The sequence below is a fragment of the Pseudopipra pipra genome, chromosome Z (assembly GCF_036250125.1).
Source record: "Pseudopipra pipra isolate bDixPip1 chromosome Z, bDixPip1.hap1, whole genome shotgun sequence".
NCBI classification, from domain to species: domain Eukaryota; kingdom Metazoa; phylum Chordata; class Aves; order Passeriformes; family Pipridae; genus Pseudopipra; species Pseudopipra pipra.
Window position 1 is genome coordinate 21,692,991 of NC_087581.1, and position 18,971 is coordinate 21,711,961.

Sequence of the window (18,971 nt, forward strand, 5' to 3'; positions counted from 1 at the left end):
TTTATCACACACAGTGTGAGGGAAGAGTTCACACAGCCTTCTGTGAAGCTGGTGCAACTCTCTTCATCCCAAATCCTTCCAGTAAACTATGGCCTCTTATGTAGTTATCTTCCAGTAAGGATGCTGCATAATACCTTCAGTTCAATAATAAATACACAGTTATTTCCTTGTATTTGTCAGTAAACAGGAAGAGAAAACTGTTCATGCCCAAGAAGCATTTGTGTTCTATGTCACCTTAAGAGCTGTAAACTCTCTGCTCCTCAATGAGACATATGTTAATACACATTGCTATTTTAGCTTAGTCCTCTGAAATACCATCACAAAACATACTACTTTCATGGCTCTCTGAAGAAATGCATCATTAGGTAAATTCGAGTTTACCCATTTAGACATTAGTTACAGTTGTCATGTTTCTAATTCACTGTTAGGAATAATATCTTTGTTACATGAAGCCAGGCAAGTTGAACTACTCAACATTCTGAAGTGCATGTAAAAGAATAAAATAAAGCATCCAACTCAAATGTGTTATAAAAAATCTTATTTAGATATCTTAAAAAATACAAGACATATTACATAAAATCAAACTGCTATTCATCAAAATTTTGCTACATATCCCCATTTAGATTGTGTACTGGCAAGTGTTAAGTAACAGTGGATAATCTCATCTAACATTTTATCCCAGTGCTAGCTGATAACCAGTTCAGCTTATCAACTCAATAGGGTAACATTATAAGGTTCTGCATTGTTAGTATTTACAGCACTGTAACTTGGAAAACAATATAAAAATTACATTATACTAAAGATAATAAGCAGTCTACACCAAGATGGTGAAATGGATTCTCCTCTTCTTTCTTCTCTCTACAGCTTCAAATGATCTTCAGTGTAAGCAGGTACACAGAGCAAGGTCCTACAAACAGAATCTGTTCAGCTGCTTAATACATTAAACAAAACAGATTTAGCTGTTAATGAAATACACTAATAACACTACATAACATTCCAGAGACATTTTGCTTTTCAAAAACTTTTATATTGAACAAGAATGTCTTCAACCACAATTCACTTCTAGGTCAGCAGCATTTTCGCAGAGCATCTGAAATGTCTTTTTTTCCCCCATTCTTCAATGTAATCAAAATGCAGAAACGTTTCTTCAGACTCTCTTGTACAAAATAATTCTATTGTGACTCACATCCTTTCATCAGTACTATTAAAAGTTCACTTTTCTAAGATTAAACTCAGTAGGTTGATTTATTGGTCCTACTTAGGTTTGAAGAGTAAGAATCTGATTTCTTGGGGTATCTGCCTGATGAGAGAGACACTTGCATCCTCCGTGTTGTTCGTACAGTTCGGCAAATAAGAGCATATTTAAGGTTGTCTCTAAAGTCTTTTGAAATATAATAATAGACAAATGGGTCAATACAACTGTTCAAAGTGGAAAGGCACAGCGTAATTATGTACCACGCATACATATAGCTCTGGCCGTAGCCTTTGAGGAGCGAATAGTGCACAATAATCAGCACATTGCTAGGTGTAAAACAGATGAGATACATGGACAGGACAACAATAATGAGTTTGATTGCTCTTATTCGTTTCTTCCCATCTTCTATGACGGAGGCACTCAGAGTCTTAATCATCAGTATGTATGCGACAGCAGTGACGATAGCTGGGATTAAGAAGAATCCAATTGCAAGTGAGAGGAAATAACTGAACATATCATGAGTCAAAACATTATAAGGCAACACATCATGGCAGGTAGTGATGTTAAGATTTGAAATATATACCGTCTGATTAATAAGATACAATGGAATGGTGCCCAACAAAATCAGTATCCAGATAGCAATGGAGACGCCCAAGGCAATTTCTGCTTTCTTTTTTGAATGCGCCATGGGGTTCACTACAACGCAATACCGTTGTACACCGAGACATGTAATAAAGAGAATGGAACAGTACATATTTCCATAGAAAAATCCAACAAGTACTTTGCAGAGACCTTCACCAAATAGCCAGTTATTGCCATTTAGATGGTATGCAATCTTCAGTGGAAACCAGACAATAAAAAGAAGGTCTGCCAATGCCAAGTTAACCATATAAATCACAGCTGGATGTTTCTTCTTTGTTCGGAAAAAAAAGACCCAGAGGGCCACAGCATTGCTTGGCAAACCAACTATAAAGACAAAGATATAGACAATGGGAAGAAAAACTGTAGTCAGCTTTCCCCTGAGGACTTCTGCTGCAAATTCATCTACTTTGTATGACTCTTCAGAATTATTTGCATTTGTAACTTTCTGACCAGCGAAACTTCTTCCTTTTGAACTGCTGGCTCCACTGTTCTCTAAAATTAAAAAAATAAGACATTGCTGTTACTGAAGTACAGACTTTTTGTTTTCTTAAAAAATAAACTAGATATAGTGATTTACTCAGAACATTTAAAGATGGCTTTATCAACAGAAAAATTAAGACCAATTTTCAAACATTTGACAATTTATCTTTCCTTTGTTTTATTATCCAAAAGACAACCTGTATCCTTATTCAAGTATTCTACCAATATGCTTTTCCATGTCACCAGTGATATTAAAAATGCCTTGTTAAATGGGCTATCAGGTGCTCCTACCACCTGAAGAGTTACGACAGAAAGTACTTGAAGTACCCCAGGGCTCCATTAGCTTTCCATATAGCAGTGCCAGATTACCCGAGTGGTGGGATTTATAAAACTTTGCAGCAGGCTAACATAATTGCAACAGAAGCTTCCCCAGTTTAGATGGCCTGAAAATCAGGTATGCAGTAAAATAAGAGTGTTACCTTCAGACAAGCTAGAACTGAAACTCAGAATGAAATACCCAAAGCTATGCACAAGTGTAGGGAAAAATGCATATTTTAGTGTATCTGAATTGAAACGTGAACATACTAACTCTGTGCACGAAGATGCAATAGGGCCAGTCATCTGGGATCTCCTTCCAATTCACAGGCAAGACAGTCAGACAATCTCTGCAATTTCTACTCAAAGTGCCAGGTGGCAGAGCTGACAGCTATGGTTGCTTCATACATAAGACAACTGTACTACAAGTTTTGCTCTGTCTCTTTGAATGCCATGGGAACTTACAAACCATATGGGCGAGCCAGGTGTTCCTGACTGCTGTGTTGTATAGGACAGCCTTCTGACAGCCCAGTTCAAAACCCCTGCAGACACAATACAGCCCTCTCCTGCTGACAGGTTAAACTGCAGAAGCAGACAATGTCCTTGAACTCGCACCATTCCAAAAAGTCAGACATCCACTGAGCTAAACTGTATGGACATGGAAGTTGACTGTTTTTGGGAGAATTATTTTTAACCTTAACTCAGTTTCTCTCAATATTTGTGGATTTGTTTGGCCAAAATTCCCTACCCCCCTCCCCAACTGGAGTTATAAAGGAGAGTCTTCTTGAGCAAAGCAGGTTTGTGTACCTGAACAGTGCACAGCCACGAAGAGTGTTCAAGGATAACTCCTTTGTTATTCAGTAGAATCCTGATACAGTTCCACACTGAAAAAATGCTTACGCCTTAAATTTGAAAGAATTTTTACTTAAGAAATATGTAAATACACAAGTATGTGTGTTTCCCAGCATAGATTCTCAAAAGTAGCCCAACTCTGGATTGCTGTTTCTTTTCAGTTATAACTGCAGAAGTCTGATGTACAGTATATATTGATGTTCTTTAGACATTTGAATTTTTGAATAATTTGAATAGTTACCCTAGATCCACTTCAGCATTTGCCAATCTCCAGGACCAGGCAGTCTTCACTGGAAAACTGAGGTGTAAGAAAACTTTTTGCCAGTACAATGACATAGTCAAGTCTTTCCAGTAGACTTCATGAACACTGACTAAACAACTGTCCTAAAGAAAATTAATTCAACTGCCAAACAGTCATTTTGGTGTATATGCAGTGTAACTAAAACAAGGCAGAATTATATAAATCCTGCTCTCAGATCTTCAAGCTCCTTGATTACACCAGCAATACTGTTAAAGACTGGAAAGTTTAATTGTGTAATGCAGCAATATCCCAGGTCCCTAACCTGAGCCGTGAATAGGAGAAGCCATAAAACCAGCTTGAAGGACATAGCTTATGCAGATATCAGACACTGAAATGATAACTAGCTAAGCAATGCCACTTTTCTCAGCCTTACAGCTCAGCTGAGAAAGATCGTGGAGATACTTGGAAACAGACCCTTTATTCCAAGCTGGTAGCAGTTCTCAGGATACCATAATAAAATGCAGTGTACAATGAATGCTATGTTAAGCACATGTCCATCAGAAAGCGGTCGACATTATCAAATTGCAGTCACACTATTTGTATTCCATTCCAAAGACTCAAATTATTGTAGAAAACTAAAGAGCAAATACTACCACTTTGTTCTTATTAATGTTTTGTGATCAGATATAAAACAATGCTTTGCAATTGATGTTCGAAGGTTAGGTTTAAAAAAAAAAAAAGCTCACCAAAAACCCCAAAGTTAGTTAGTGTTACACACTACAGTAAACTGTACTAAAGTGAATGGATGGATAAATACATGAACCACAGACAGGACTTAGGATTGCAAGGCTAGCAGAAGAAAGACAAAGGTTTGTTTTATTCTATTTTTTAAGACACAGTCAAACTAAACGGGTGAATTCCGAGATCAAGTCTTGATTTTATGCTGACTTTAGTTCGAGCCTCAAAAGTTCTGACTACAGCCAGTGGTCAGCTTTTGTCAGCCCAACTAGCAATAGGGAGACAGTGTCCTGTTTCTTTGCCGTTAACACTCCCTCACCGAACAGCCAATCCTTTGTTAGGTATGTGCATTTTCTACATCCCTTCCTCACTCTTTCAGCACTTGTCGTTTTCCATAACAATCGAGCTCTTTTCCAAGCCGAATTTCACCATGCTTGACTCACACACAGAGAATGCAGTTGATTTGCTAATCTGCCCACTGGAAAAGCGTACTCTCCTCCCACAAAAGACTGTTTCAACACCTTTGCCATTTGTCCAGAGGATATAACCCACTACATACCAAACGCAGGATTATGGCTACCCTGCAGACACAAAAGCGACAACAGCACTGAGTATCCAAAAATAACCTAGCTTAGGTCATTACTTAAGGTCATACCTAGCTTAGGTATTACTACCATGAGGTAGTAATAACCACACAGGACTAAGGTTAAGATCACCCCGGTTTTTGGATCTGCAACCCAGGTTCGCCACAACGCCGTAATGGCATCAGCCTGTTTGAAAACTGCCGTAATAAACTTCTGGCTTAGTACATCTCCCTTGGCTGGGGTGGGATCACACTTCACCTCATTTCACCTCCCTACTCCAGGAAATCAAGTACCCAGTTAGAACTTCTAAGCATACTTCTTTTCCCTCTCCCCTCTCCTCCGAAAATTCCAAACTCCTCACCCCACCCAGATCAGAGAACTAGGCTATTATAAGGCAGTTTAGTTTCAGGAACCCCGCTCTGAAAAACACAAATCTAGAATCTATACCTTGAGAAAACAGGACCTATCATACACTTGGCTTCAATATTTACACAACCTTTACGCATATGCTTTTATTATGTAAATAAGCCCAGAATAAAGAATAGAAAGACACAGTGCAAAGGGCATGTGTAGATATGGCAATGGAGTTTATTATAAAAGGTAGTGAAAAATTAACTTTATGGCAGTGAAATATTAATATGGCGGTTTGGTTTTTCCCCAAACTGCACTTATGTTCAATATAGACTAATAAAGAAAAAAAAATCCTAGCTTTTCAGAGCTGGGTAAAAAGCAAAAACATGGTCTTTATAGTTTTTTTGTTTATCTAAAGGGGGGGCTATAAGAGGCTGTAGTGACAGAACCACTGGGGAATGGCTTTAAACTGAAAGAGAGTTTAAAGAGAGTTTACACTGAATAGTAGGAAGAAATTCTTCACTGTGAAGGTGGTGAGGCACTGGAACAGGTTGCCCAGAGAAGTTGTGGACGCCCCATCCCTGGCAGTGTTCAAGGCCAGGTCGGATGGGGCTTTAAACAGCCTGGTCTACTGGAAGATGTCCCTGCCCATGGCAGGTGGTTTGAAACTAGACGGTCTTTACGGTCCCTTCCAACCCAGGCCATCCTGCGGTTCTCTTTACAGCGGGTGAAGCCAAGCCACGCGTGCCCCACAAGCCCTGCGGGAGCCGGGAGGGAGCCGCGCTCAGCTGCTCGCCCGTGGAGCGCTTTCCCCACCGTCAGGGAGCCCGTCCCGCGGCTCCCGGCAGCCCCACTGCCACCCGCCCGAGTTTTCCTAACCCGCTCGACTCCGCGGGAACGTCTCCCAGTCCGCTCCGGGGTCCTCACATCCCAGCCGGGTCCAGACACCAGCCCCGCTGTGCCCCTGTCCGCATCCCTCCCGCAGCTGAGGGGCGGCCAGCACGGCACCCTCAATGGGATCGGCCGCCCCCGCTGGTCCCAGCAGGGCGGACGGCTCCGGTCCCCGTCAGCAGCTGCTCATCTCACCTGCAGCGGTGGCGGCCCCCAGCATCGCAGAGACCAGCAGCAGGCACAAGCCGCGACGGACAGCCATGCTCTCGCCGCGCGCCAGCCACTACCGCTTCGCCTGCACTGCCGACCAGTTTCACCTGATACCTGAGCGGCGAAGGGCGGAAGGCGCGGCCAGGGCTGAGACCAGCCAGGCGGCGGGCGGAGCCCGGTCGGGTCGGGCCAGTCCCCGGCGAAGGGCGGCGGGGCTGTCCCTGAAATGGGGGGAGGGTCTGGCCGGCGGGTCCGCTCGCCGCCCCGCAAAATGGCGGTGCCCCGCAGCCCTCGCGGGCAGGCGGTTGGGGGTACGCGTCGCCTCACGTCCCGCTCGGCCGGTGCCGGGGCGGAGCAGGTGCCGGCGCACCCGGCGCTTCACTCCCTCCACTTACGGCCCCGAGCCTGCTGGTGGGGGCCCTGCCTACGGCAGGTGCGCTGTTACCAGCTTGCTGCCCACTCCAGCCGAGGAGCGCTGGTTGAGCGACCACCACTGCAGGTGGAGCGGAGCAGGATTGTTCTGGGTCACGCCGGCTGGGGCGAGGAGCGTTTTGGGTGAATGCATTACTCCAGCCGACTCGTAGCATACTGTGTTGAGCATTCCAGGTTTCTTACTCATCCGTGTTATAATGTCACAGAATCATGGAATTTCAGAATGGGTAAGCTTGCAAAGGACCACAGAAAGTCATCTGGTCCAGCCTCCAATTGAGAAGAGCCTGGCTCCATTCCATTGGCATTGTCCCTTCAGATATTGATAGACATTGATGAGTTCCCCTCTCAGTCATCTCTTCTTGAGGCTGAACAGGCCCAGCTACCCCAGCCTTTCCTCATAAGAGAGGTGCTCCAGTGTCCTAGTCACCTTTGTCACTCTCTATTGGACCCATTCCAGGAGATCTGTGTCTTATCCTGAGGAGCCCAGAGCTGGACACAGCACTCCAGATGAGGTCTCAACAGGGCTGAGAAGGATCACTTCCCTCAACCTCCTGGCAATTCTCTTCTTAATGCACCCCAGGATACCATTGGCCTTATTGGCTCCAAGTGATAAAACTTTTTCAATTTTTTTTCCTCTATTGAGTGAATATGTTATGAATATACTCTATTTGATGTTCTTCTGAAAAAAATTTCTTTTTGAGGATTTTCAGTGATGGTCATGAAATACAGCTGGGAGTTGACATCTGTATTGTTCCCATTTTACAGAGGAAAAAGAATACAGAGAGATGAAGGTCAATGCACTGGGAAGTTTTGAGTGTCTGACTCATCATCAAGGGCCTCTTGGTTTTGAATCTTTGTTATAAGTTGCTCAAAGCACATACTGGAAGCACAGTTTCTATTTGTCATCCACCCACCTAAGACTGTTTACAGATTTCTCATCTAAGTCTCAGCCTCCTTGCTAAGCACCAGGAAAGTCATAGCCCATCCCTCCAGACTCCCTCCCTGTCTCTTTCTGTCTCACTTTCAGTGCTAATCTGTTTGTTTTACCATTATACTGTTAGATGGGTATTTAATATCCTGCTTTTAATCACTTTGTATAAGGAGTTGCAGTCTTCTCATGTGGCTATTTATCTAATCTCCCTTTACTGATCTCCAGAGTTTTTCTTCTCAGATCTCTAATACTAAGGAGTGATCAGTCATTCTCTCATCTGGTTCTGCTCTAGTCAATGCTCTCCTGCCAGTGCCCAGTCACAGTTTTCACTCTTTGCTTTCTCTTAATTTATTCAGTCCATCATTTTGGCGCCTTTAGATTCAAAGCTTGGATCCAGCAACAGTGGAAAGGGTCTGAAAACAAGGGAAAAGGATTCATTACTGTTGCTAAACAAAATCTGCTCTGGGCTGTCCCATTACAGGCCAGAGCTGCAGCTGGAAAAGCCCTGTGGCTGTATGTAGAAGTCACTGCAGATGCATCTTCTGGAAATGCAGCTCTGGACTTTGCTTCTGTTGAGTGTAAGGAAACCATGCCAATTGAGATTTGTAGTTTGTCTAGTTTCTCACAGGTTGTCAGGAACATGTAATTGATGTGAAGAAAATCTCACTTCAAAATCTTACAAACAATTAATTAGATTCCCAAGCAATTAAAAAATGGAGCTTATAAGAGGGAATGTCAGGCAACTTTAATGTAGAACTATCAATCTGCCTTATGAGAGAAACCTTACTGCTGCCTTTCAGTATTTAAGAGGGGCTTATGAGAAAGATGAGGTGAGACATTTTACCAGGGCCTATAGAGATAGAACAAGGGCTAATATTTTGAGATAAAAAGAGGGTAGGTTTATGCAAGATATAAGGAAGAGATTCATTACTGTGCGGGTGGTGAGACACAGGAACGTGTTGTCCAGAGACTTTGTAGATGGGACATATTGTAACCATCTTTTCCAACCCAAATAACTCTATGATTCTATAAAAAATTAAGGGTATTTAGCACTTGTAAGCAGTTCCTGGTGCTTCATTTGTGCAGTGCTAACCAGGCTTTTGTACTGACCTTCTTCTATTTAATTTATTGAGAAGTTAGTGTTCCTAGCTAACACCTTCAGCAGAGATAATATTTGTTAGGAAGATTCCCTGTTTGTAGCCTATAAATGAGTTCTTTCTTATGACTTAAAAAATATTTAATAGAAACTAAAAATGGTCTTGCCCTTGTTCACATCATTAGGACCTCTGTACAAAGTAATATCAAACCTTGCTGATTTTAGATGCCTGTATTGAAGATTTGTCAAACCTATTTGCAGTTCTAGTGTGTCATTTATCAAAGAGTTAGGAAAGAAAATGTAACAATTATAAATAAACACAAAACAATTGTGTTATTGGTCACACTTGTTTATCATTTAATAATAACTTTGATAACTACAACTGCCAGAGGAAGTCTAAGGACATTACTGTAGATGCTTATTAAACCTTAATTCTCCATTACAAATTGGTAGTTTCTTGGTGTTTCTGCTATACATTTTTTTCTGTTACAAATAGATATGTATGTGTGTGTACATACACACACACACACACACACACACACATATATATATATACTCCTATGTTATACTATAATGAGTTGGGAAGAATCATCTTGCACTTTAATACAGCGGCTTGAAGGGAGCTTTGAACTTGCATGTCATTGGTTATCAAAGCATACCTCAAACTGACAAAAAGGTATGTGAGCAACAGCTCATAATTCCCTGCTCATAATTCTGTTTGTTTGGAGCATGTTATCAAGAAAGTCTCGTACACTTTAGGGCAGAGGACATCAGTGGAAACGTGCCTTCCCTTGCACTTCGAGTGGCTGCTGAGTGTGGTGGTTTTAACATAGCACAGGGCCTCCAAAGGGGGCCTTCTGGGGTACACTCCTGAGGTTTTGAGTCATTTTAACACCACAGTGATGTGATGTAATCATGAAGATGTGTGACTGTCAAAGATACTTGGAACCCTTTTATTAAATGAGAACTGAATGGTTTAATTGCAAATCACTTGTCAGTACTCATGAAGTTTTTGCTAGAATAAATGGGTGGGAGCATTTTCATTATATAGAGCTTGGTTAGTGTCTCCACCTGAATTTATGAATTCAGATGGCAAATGCGTTTTTAGTGTGCAGTGTATTGTAATCATACCACATCTGTTGTGGGAGAAGGTAAGGGATGGCTGTTTGTGCCGTATATTGGACACAAATATACGTATTTATTTTAAGGAGCAAGAAGAACTTCATTCTGGAAGAGAGAGGAAATGAAAATACTTTTTAAAATTAGAAAACTTTAGTTTTTAAAGTTAGAAAATAACTTTTTAAAGTTAGCTTTAAAAATCAACATGTCTTGTAGGTCTGGCAAAAACACTTAAAATATCCTTCAAAGAATGCAACCAGTGTAAAGGTTCAAGAAGAAGGGTGAAGTTTGGGTCAAATGAAACAATGTGAGGAATTTAATTTTAAAAACTAATTTAATTTTTGATTCAGAAGAGCTGGTGCATTAACTCTCAGTGCTTTAGCCTATCCTCAGGGTAGCCACCTGGCATATTAGAAACTAGGAGAGCATCTGAGTACTAAGGTACAGCAAGGCTCTCCTTTAGTAGTGCAAGACCAGCGCGGTAAGTACAGTAAGTGTTTTGATAACTCATTTCAATTTGATGAAGCCCTTTATACTTCCTCCTTCTGTTTCTTATTCATAAAAGCCCTTGTGCTGTTTTAGGTAGTATCTCTTGCTTGTTTTCCTGAGCCTTTGAACAGATCTTTATTTCCTTCTCATTTCTTGTTGGCCTTGCTAGCAGGCCTATTGGGTACTACATAGCAATTGTCACTAGTGTCCTTGATGTTCTTGTGTGTCCATCAAGGAGCCTGGGAAGCAAGACAGATTATGGGCAGCAGCTGGATATTTTTGTTTCTCTGGAAGCAAAGATTAATTTTATTTCACTCTGGTTTTAGGAAATTCCTTCCATTCCCTCTCTTACCCCATCTACTTCAAGATTCTTGCAGGCTTTTTTTTTAAATTCTGTTGTGCTGATGTGCTGTTGTTGTTACTACTTGGAGTAATGAGTAGCATATTAATTCTTGGCATTTTGGGGTCACTGTGTTGGCAGAAAGTATTGGTAGTATCCTTTTTGAACTGATTCCTTCTCTGCCTTGTGGGCATATTATTAGCGTAACCCACTGTAGAAATAACCTACAGACATGCTAATGCATGCATTAGACTGACTACTGGCTTTTCTACTGCCCTTGTTCACTTCTATTATTTCTCCAGCTCCTACCAGCCTGCAGAATTGGATTGCCTACCTCATGCATCTGCTTCCACCAACCCTTCTGTGCTTCTCAGTTTACTAGAAGCCTCTATATTTTTTGAGTGTTGTTCTGCTACCACACAGTTACTGCTTCTCACAGAATCAAAGAATATGCTGAGTTGGAAACCCACAAGGATCATCAAGTCCAACTCTTAACCTTGCATGGGTCCATCCCCAAGAGTCACACCATGTACCCAAGAGTATCGTCCAAACACTTCTTGAACTCTGGGAGGGTCACACCAAGGTTCCCAGAACTCAGAAGAAGATTTTTTTCCTCCGTCTTCTAGCTCACTTCTAGGGGATGCCTATGAAAAATGAATCCACGAATCAAGGGGAAAAGCAATGATTTATGACTGGTGATGCCTTAAGCCCCTAATGGTTTTTTATTTTTCTAATATTTGTAAGACTTGTAAGTTTTATAAGTAAGTTTTAAAAGCAGCAACCTTCCCCCCCTTGTCCCTTGTTCCTTTCCCTTTCTCCAGCACCCTTGTTTATACATTCCCTAACCCTCTTACCCCATTCTATCCTCTCTATATCACTCATAGCCCCAAATCTAATAGAAAATGTTTAGTCTTTTGTCAAGGCAAGGCCTAGACAGTTGACAGAACAGTATATCTGGGCCTAAACCACAGAATAGGTCAGGAATTAGGTAACTATGTACCCTTTGTGCTCTGATGATGGTGAAGATGGGAGGAAGGGGGGGTCCCAAAATACACCCCAGACTCATTTCAAAGAGGTGGACCCGGGGCGGACCAGAGGAAAGGCCGAAGGGTGGGCACATCTGGGACTGGATGGATGGTGTTATAAAATGTAACCTCTCAGGCACGGCCTGCACGCGTCCTGTAACATCTTAGCCTTGGCAAATAAACCCTTTCTTATCTCACCCCTAATTAACTGCTCCTGGAGATTTTTTCAGCACCAAAATACACCAGCAACACTGGTGACCAGGAAACATTTTTTTTTCCCCCTCAAGATCCCTTTATCTTGAGATCTCCCAAAAATACAACATACTGTGCAATGTTTAAGTAAATCCACAGCAAATGTACAGAGGAGAAAAGTGTAAGTGGAGATGTAAGGATGGGCTGAGGAAGAGTTGTGTGAAAGGAAGAACAGTCTTCCTTCAAACAGTCTCATGAAATGTACACCAAGTTAAAGCTCTAGGCTTGCTTTAACTTAAACCATAGTAGGTGCTGCTGCAGTGAGCAGTGATTGGCCAGTGAACTGTGATTTGGCCAGTGCATTCTGCGTGTCTCGGTTTCAGAAGGTGTTGGTTTCGATTACCTCAGTTTTATTGACATTATGTAAATATTGCACTGTAGATAAGGCTTTGGACAGCTGTAGGGATTGTTGAACTCTGAGAATTGTTGATGGCTCCAGAGGAACTTAGGATTTGCCCAAGCAATAATGCCATTCTCGATTGTGAATGAATGCATCCATCTAATGGCAACAATGAGATCCTGTGTGCACCAATTGAGCACTTGCTAATGCTGGGATCTGTCTAATCAGACTATCTTTTTAGGTTCCAAATGATATTTGCAAAGAACAAAACATAAATTAATTCTCAGAGCCTCACGGAAGGTCTCTGTGACAAGTGTTTAGTTCATTTGAACAGATGCCCATGACATTTATGCACAACAGTGCTGACTGCTGTAATAGTTATATGAACAACTCCAACATTGCAAAGTAAAGGAGGACTCGGGAACAAAGCTTCTAGGTCTGAAAAGCCTCCTATTCTAAATAGTTTTTTGTGGTCACTTAACTAACTTTCTGTTTTTAGGACCTATCTCTTATTCATCCTTGAAAATTGACACTTGTAATAAAAGAATCACAAAATCAACGAGGTTGGAAAAGACTTCTGAGATCATTGAATCCAACCTATGATACCATGTTAAATAATTAAAAGTCATAATTGCTTTAATAGATAAGAAAATATGTTTTGTTGAATCACAATATCATTTTCCAAAATGGAAGATAAACTGAATCTATGGTTTGTACAGTATCAATTTATTTCCCCTTTTCTATTCTACAGTCTTTGGAAGTTTACGATATGCTGCTAATCTGAATTGGTCTGCAAGTTGCAGGTATGAAATATGGCATTTTGACCACATTTCCCAGCTAATTGTGAAAATTTTAACAGAATCACGCATTTATTAACTTCTGACTCCATTTTGAGCAATTGACCTGACTGTTTAGCTGATATGTCAGCATATCCAGGTTATATACATGTGTTCCTAATTTATCTGTGATCTAAATAAGACATGAAAAATTATAACATTTCTAGTCATCATGATAGTGAAATATTGCGACTGCCATCTGGTAGGAGGATGAAGGAAAAGAAAATTACTTGAAAGGCCAGAGTGTTTTTTTTTCTCACAATGTGCGTGGACTTGCAGTATCCCATACCACCCCTGTCAGCTGGCCCACGGTTGGAACAACTATATAAGAATCATGAGATACTCATCCAAAAAGAGGCAGAATTTTAACAGGATCAGTTCTCTAGTCTGGTTGATGGCATTCTTGTGTTGATGTAAAAGAGGGAGTGTTTCAGGTATATGCATAAAAACTCCAAGGGCACTGAGTGGGTCAGGCAGTTCACATGGCAGCAGTCCTGGCTTGTGACATTTAAATGTACACGGCATTAGAGTTCAAAAGGCAGAACAAGTAGAAGGAATTGTTGTTTTGGCATTGTCTGATTTGGCAGGGACTAATAGCTTGGTTTTGAACATACATGGTCTTTTCATAGTTTCAGTGTAACCCTTCTCTCTAGCTCTAATAAATGCTGTTTCACCAGATCGTTTTTTGAGGAGTTCTTGCCATCCTTATCACTGATGGGGAAGGGGACTGCTTTTGTCCTACTTAGGGGTTACTTATTAAAAAACGCAGAGATTGGAATTATTTCTTTAGTTATTTTATCAGTAGGATTGGACTCTGTCTAGAAGCAGAGCCCAGTGTCCACAAAGAAATGAGTTTTATGGAAAAAGCATGTCAGTTGGCCAGAACTCCAGAAAATTATTTGGAAACACCCCATACTAAGAAGGACGTGAAGAGATCCACACAGCTGTGCTGAGTCACAGGCTTTCCACACAGCTATCTTGTCTGTTCTCACAGTATTTATTTAGTGTGGCAGGATACACCCTCGTCCCCTTCCAGTGTCTCAACCCCCCTCCCAGTGTCTGCATGATGGGGAAAATCACAAACCCTTTATTATATTCAATACTGTTAATTGGCTTAAAATTGAAGACTACCACCATATTAAAAAATCTAGTGTTATGACCAAAAATAATTTTATTATTCCATCATTACATTTTGAGGAGAGAGTTCAGTTTTTGCAAATAACTATTTGAGATTGAATTATTTAATTTCCAATTGGATTAATTAATTTATTTATAAGTTTCATGAACAACATAGTCATAGTTATTATTCACATTTAGAAAAATACTTTTTCTTCTACTTAGCTGAAATTTATCAAACATCTAAACTCCAGATAAGTAGCAGTGTCATGATCTAGATACCGATTATGAAAATGCTAAGTCCATGTGTGTTTAGAAGCAAAATGAGTAGAACTGTTAGGATTTGCAAGTTATTTGGTGCATGTGCACAGCAGCCACTTTCATCAGTGAAGAGGTGAAAGACTGCTAGAGGATGGGAAGGACAGAAAACTGCTGTCTTGCAGCAGTGCCATGCAGGAACTTCACTGCAACCTCTAGATGAAACATTGTTCCTGTTCGGGCCCAGACTTCCTTTGGGGTGGCAGAAGGAAGTGATTCCACACAATACTGTACCCCAACAACCCTACCCTGGTCTCCTGAGCACAGCGTGGCAGTACCAGAGCCCACTGCAAATGTGGAGCTATTGCTGCAAGGCATGGAATCAGGAAACCTTTTCCCCTCTTTCTGCCTAAAACCCCAGTGTCTTTCTGGGGTATGTGCAGTGTAGAAGCAGAAGTTGGATTGTTAATCAGCCCCTAACGCAAGGAGAAAGCAGCTAATTCCTTCAGAAGGGGTGAAATAGTTTCTTCTGACAGTAGTGCTTACTCCAGTTGTGCTGGATTGCAACAGTCCCAGGAAATTTTCACTCCTTTGGTGGCTAGGTGACTGCTTCATGAAGTGAGATACTTCACCCCAAGATGCAGGCATAACAACATTCAGGGAGAGCCTGTCCTTCACCAATCCACTTTTTTTGATGGCCAGTTGTTTCCAGTTCCCAGGTAGTGGTGTACTTGACACAAGCCAGGGTCTCTTACAGAGGCTTCACGCCCCTGTGAAGGTCCTAATTCAGTATCCACTGGAAGCCTGGGCTTGGCTTCTGCAGACACGGTTCCTCCTGGGACCTTCTTTCTCAGGCACTCATAGGATGGGTCAGGTTTGGAGACAACCACAGTGGGTCATCTGGTCCAACCTCCCTATTGAAGCAGGATCATCCCAGAGCACATGGCAGAGGATTGTGTACAGGTAGTTCTTGAATATCTCCACTGAGGGAGACTCCACAACTTCTCTGGGCAATCTGTTCCAGTGCGGTGCTCACCTGCACAGTAAAGAAGTTCTTCCTTATATTCAGGTGGAACTCTCTGTGCACCAAGTTTCTGTCCATTGCTTCTTGTCCTATTGCTTGGCACTATTTCTGCTGCACTTAAGGCATCTAAGCTCACGATTCTGGCTTTTGCTGAGTGAGGAGCTGTTTTTGCCTTTTTCTTTCTCCTTCATAGCCAAATATTTCTGCAGCAGGGTGAGGTTGGACATCTCCTGCCAGTTTCCCTCACAGCTGGGGGAAGTTCTCTCAGGCTTGGTCATGAACTCACACCCACCAGCTTCCTTGCTAAATCCAAGTAAAGCCTTTTACACTACAGTTATTAATTTTACCTTGGAACAATATGATCTTACCTCTGTACAGTCTTCTAGCAGTCAAGAAATGTCTTTTGCAAAACAGTATAAAAGGCTGAAGTGCAAGAGCAGCAGTACTTTCACTTGAATTCTGTAAAAATTCTGTGTGGTTGTTACAGCTATTCAGTGTATTCGCTATCATTGCTGGGTTTAATGGCAAATTTTCAAGGAATGTGGGCATGAGAATTAAGGAAGTCTAAATGTTTCACAAATGTTTGCTCAGTGAAAGGTATATTCCTAGGCTTGCAAAGGTAAATTCCCCATATTTAATTCAACATATCACTTGACAGTGACAGCTTCAACATAAGCCTTATTACTGTGCATTTTCTGCAAAATGAAGCACAGTGCTTCTCTACCTATCTGCCAATCTGTGGTTCCAGGGATTTGAAACAAAGAAAATGTTGGATTTTATTCTCCTCACTGTGTTTAGGCTTGTCTAGGCTTTAGCAGAAAAGCTGGTTGATCTGGTTTTTCTAGGATGGAGTCATTACTGTATTATCTTTCCTGACCTGGTGAAAGATCACTTGTTTTTTTACAGCATGCACATTGTGGTCTACACATGAAAATAACTGAAATATGATTAAATTACATCTACTTATAAATTACATTTAAAATATGTAATTGAATACTCAGTACTAGTCATAGGAGTATACAGTGAAATATTGTATGAAGATCTGAAGGATTTATGAAAAGTAATTAGATGATTCAGGTAAAGACCTATTCCAAAGAGCTAAAACTCTTGGTGTCTGGCTTCTGACTCCCTGCTAAGACAGGGCTCTTGTTCCTGCCAGCCTCCAGCGCTGGGCAGAGCAGCAGAAGGCTGCCCCAGCAAGCTTGGACCTCTGGATAACTGCAGGCACAGGCTGACCCTGCTGGAGCAAACCAGCTTCCTTATGGCCTTATTGGGATTTATAAGTATCCTCTTGTGGAAGAGAGGTCAAGACAATTCATACCAGTGGAGCCGGGGGACAACATGTCCTGCTGTCTCTGCTCTGTAAAAGCCTGACACATTACTGCCCTATGATTGCAAAGATGAAAAATAAAACTCCAACCAGCATGAGTATGCTTTGTAGTATGATTCCTGCAGGCACTGAACTGGGGCCCTTGGTGCCTCAGGGCTCAGGCAGAAACTGCTGAGGGCGAAGGTGCAACCTGCTCCATACCTAAAAGACATTAGGTGTCTAATTCAAATCCTGTTTCTGCTTTGCCATTGGATGTGGCAAAACATAGTTCTTCCTTGCTTTCAACCTTCTTGTCCCCAAAAGAAAATCTACAGAGAAAGAGAAGGAAGAGGAACAATGCTCTTTTTTACCCATTACCTTGAGGACTGTGAAGATCTAGGATCAATGTGTAAAGGTGATTTCAGCTCAGATATCTCTTCATCGTAAGACAGAGCTCCAATCACCAAGTTAAAAGGTACTGTAATGTTTGAACATTTGGCATCCTGTTTATTAACAGTGACCTGGCAGGATGTGACCTAACACCACAAAATCTTGAAAAATGTGAAATAAAAACATGAAGGGTCAGACTGGACAAGTCTTTCTAAGAGTGCTTGGTTGTGGAGCTGTAAAATAATGTAAAAATTCATTTTTACTAGTATGTATTTACCTTTTTAAGCCTGTCTCTTTAGATCCCAAAACACTACCACATACCACGCAATTGGAAAAAACACACATTTGTTGAAAACTAGACAGTAGTAATGGCATGTCTGTAGTTGAGTTAAGAAGAAGGTGTTGACAGTTGCCACCCAGGTTTATACTACCTTGCAAGTAATAAACATCAGGTTTTCATTTATTGTTTGTACCTTGAGCCATTAGAATTTATATAAGTTGCATTTTAAAGGATTTTTACTTCTTCTGGGAAATCCAGGATTTTTTTTATTTTAAACAAAAGCTGGATTCTGATGTAACTAAGTTCAACATTAAAAATTCAAGAAAAGAACATTAAACATAAATTAACATTAATATAACATTAATATGAACATTAAAGATTAAATAGAACATTATACTCCTCATAATAAAGCCTCTTGGATGGTAATTATCAGCTCTTCAGGGCAAGGATTGCATGGTAGCTTACTCAGTAGGTGCAGTGTTTTGGCTTGAGTTTTCTAGGTGCTATCAAAATATACATTTGGCTCACTTTTAAGGAAAAACCCAGCCAGAAGTGAAGAAATGAAGAGGTAGCCTGGAGGGATGCCAGTGTGTGCTCATGTCAACACTGAGCTGTTGTCACAAGAGTTCAGTGCGCGGAAGGCACCAGGGATACACATCACTGCCTGTAGCTTTCTCTTTTGTGTTTGCTGTTTCCCCACCCATGTGTAAGTATTCCTGTTACAGTAAAATGAGTCAGATAATACTATGCCATATCTGCCCTTCCACAGGATACAGGATCCCTTTCCCAATGAACAATGGCTAAAAGAAGGGAACTGAACGTCTCTCAGTTCACCTAGTAAGCCTGTGCCCAAGGCCACCATCTGCATCTTGTGGTGATTTTCAGCAGTCAAATACAAAACAATATGAGCTGAAAGATTGACTGGTGGGAAAGAAGACCAGCCTGGCTGAACTCAAAAAAAAAATAAGAGTTTATAACCTTTGGAAGAGGGGCAGGCAACTCAAGAGAACCATAAAGGTTCCATGAGGATATGCACAGAGAAAATTAAAAGGACCAAAGTCCAACTGGAACTTAATTTGTCTACTGCGATAAAAGACAATAGAAAGTGTTTTTATAAATACATTCACACCAAAAAGTGATCTAAGGAGAATCTCCATCCTGTAGTGGATGTAGGGCCAAATGTAGTGACAAGGGATGAGAAAAAGACTGAGGTACTTAATGCCTTCTGTGCTTCC

At 41.2% G+C, this 18,971-nt stretch overlaps 1 protein-coding gene across 2 annotated transcripts in view; it reads right to left on the reverse strand.

The window, feature by feature from the left end:
- Nucleotides 1–521: 521 nt before the first annotated feature.
- LOC135407189 (proteinase-activated receptor 2-like) overlaps nt 522–18,971 on the reverse strand; it is a 38,247-nt gene continuing 19,797 nt past the window's right edge. Inside the window, exons 1-2 of one of the 2 annotated variants that reach the window (XM_064642046.1) lie at nt 6,485–6,672; nt 522–2,329 (exon numbers count right to left, since the gene is read on the reverse strand). In XM_064642046.1, coding sequence (XP_064498116.1) covers nt 1,233–2,329; nt 6,485–6,551 — 1,164 coding nt within the window. In that variant the 5' untranslated portion in view covers nt 6,552–6,672 and the 3' untranslated portion in view covers nt 522–1,232. Of the gene's footprint in view, nt 2,330–6,484; nt 6,673–18,971 lie in introns of those variants that run through there. The other variant, XM_064642045.1, reaches the window with a different exon arrangement.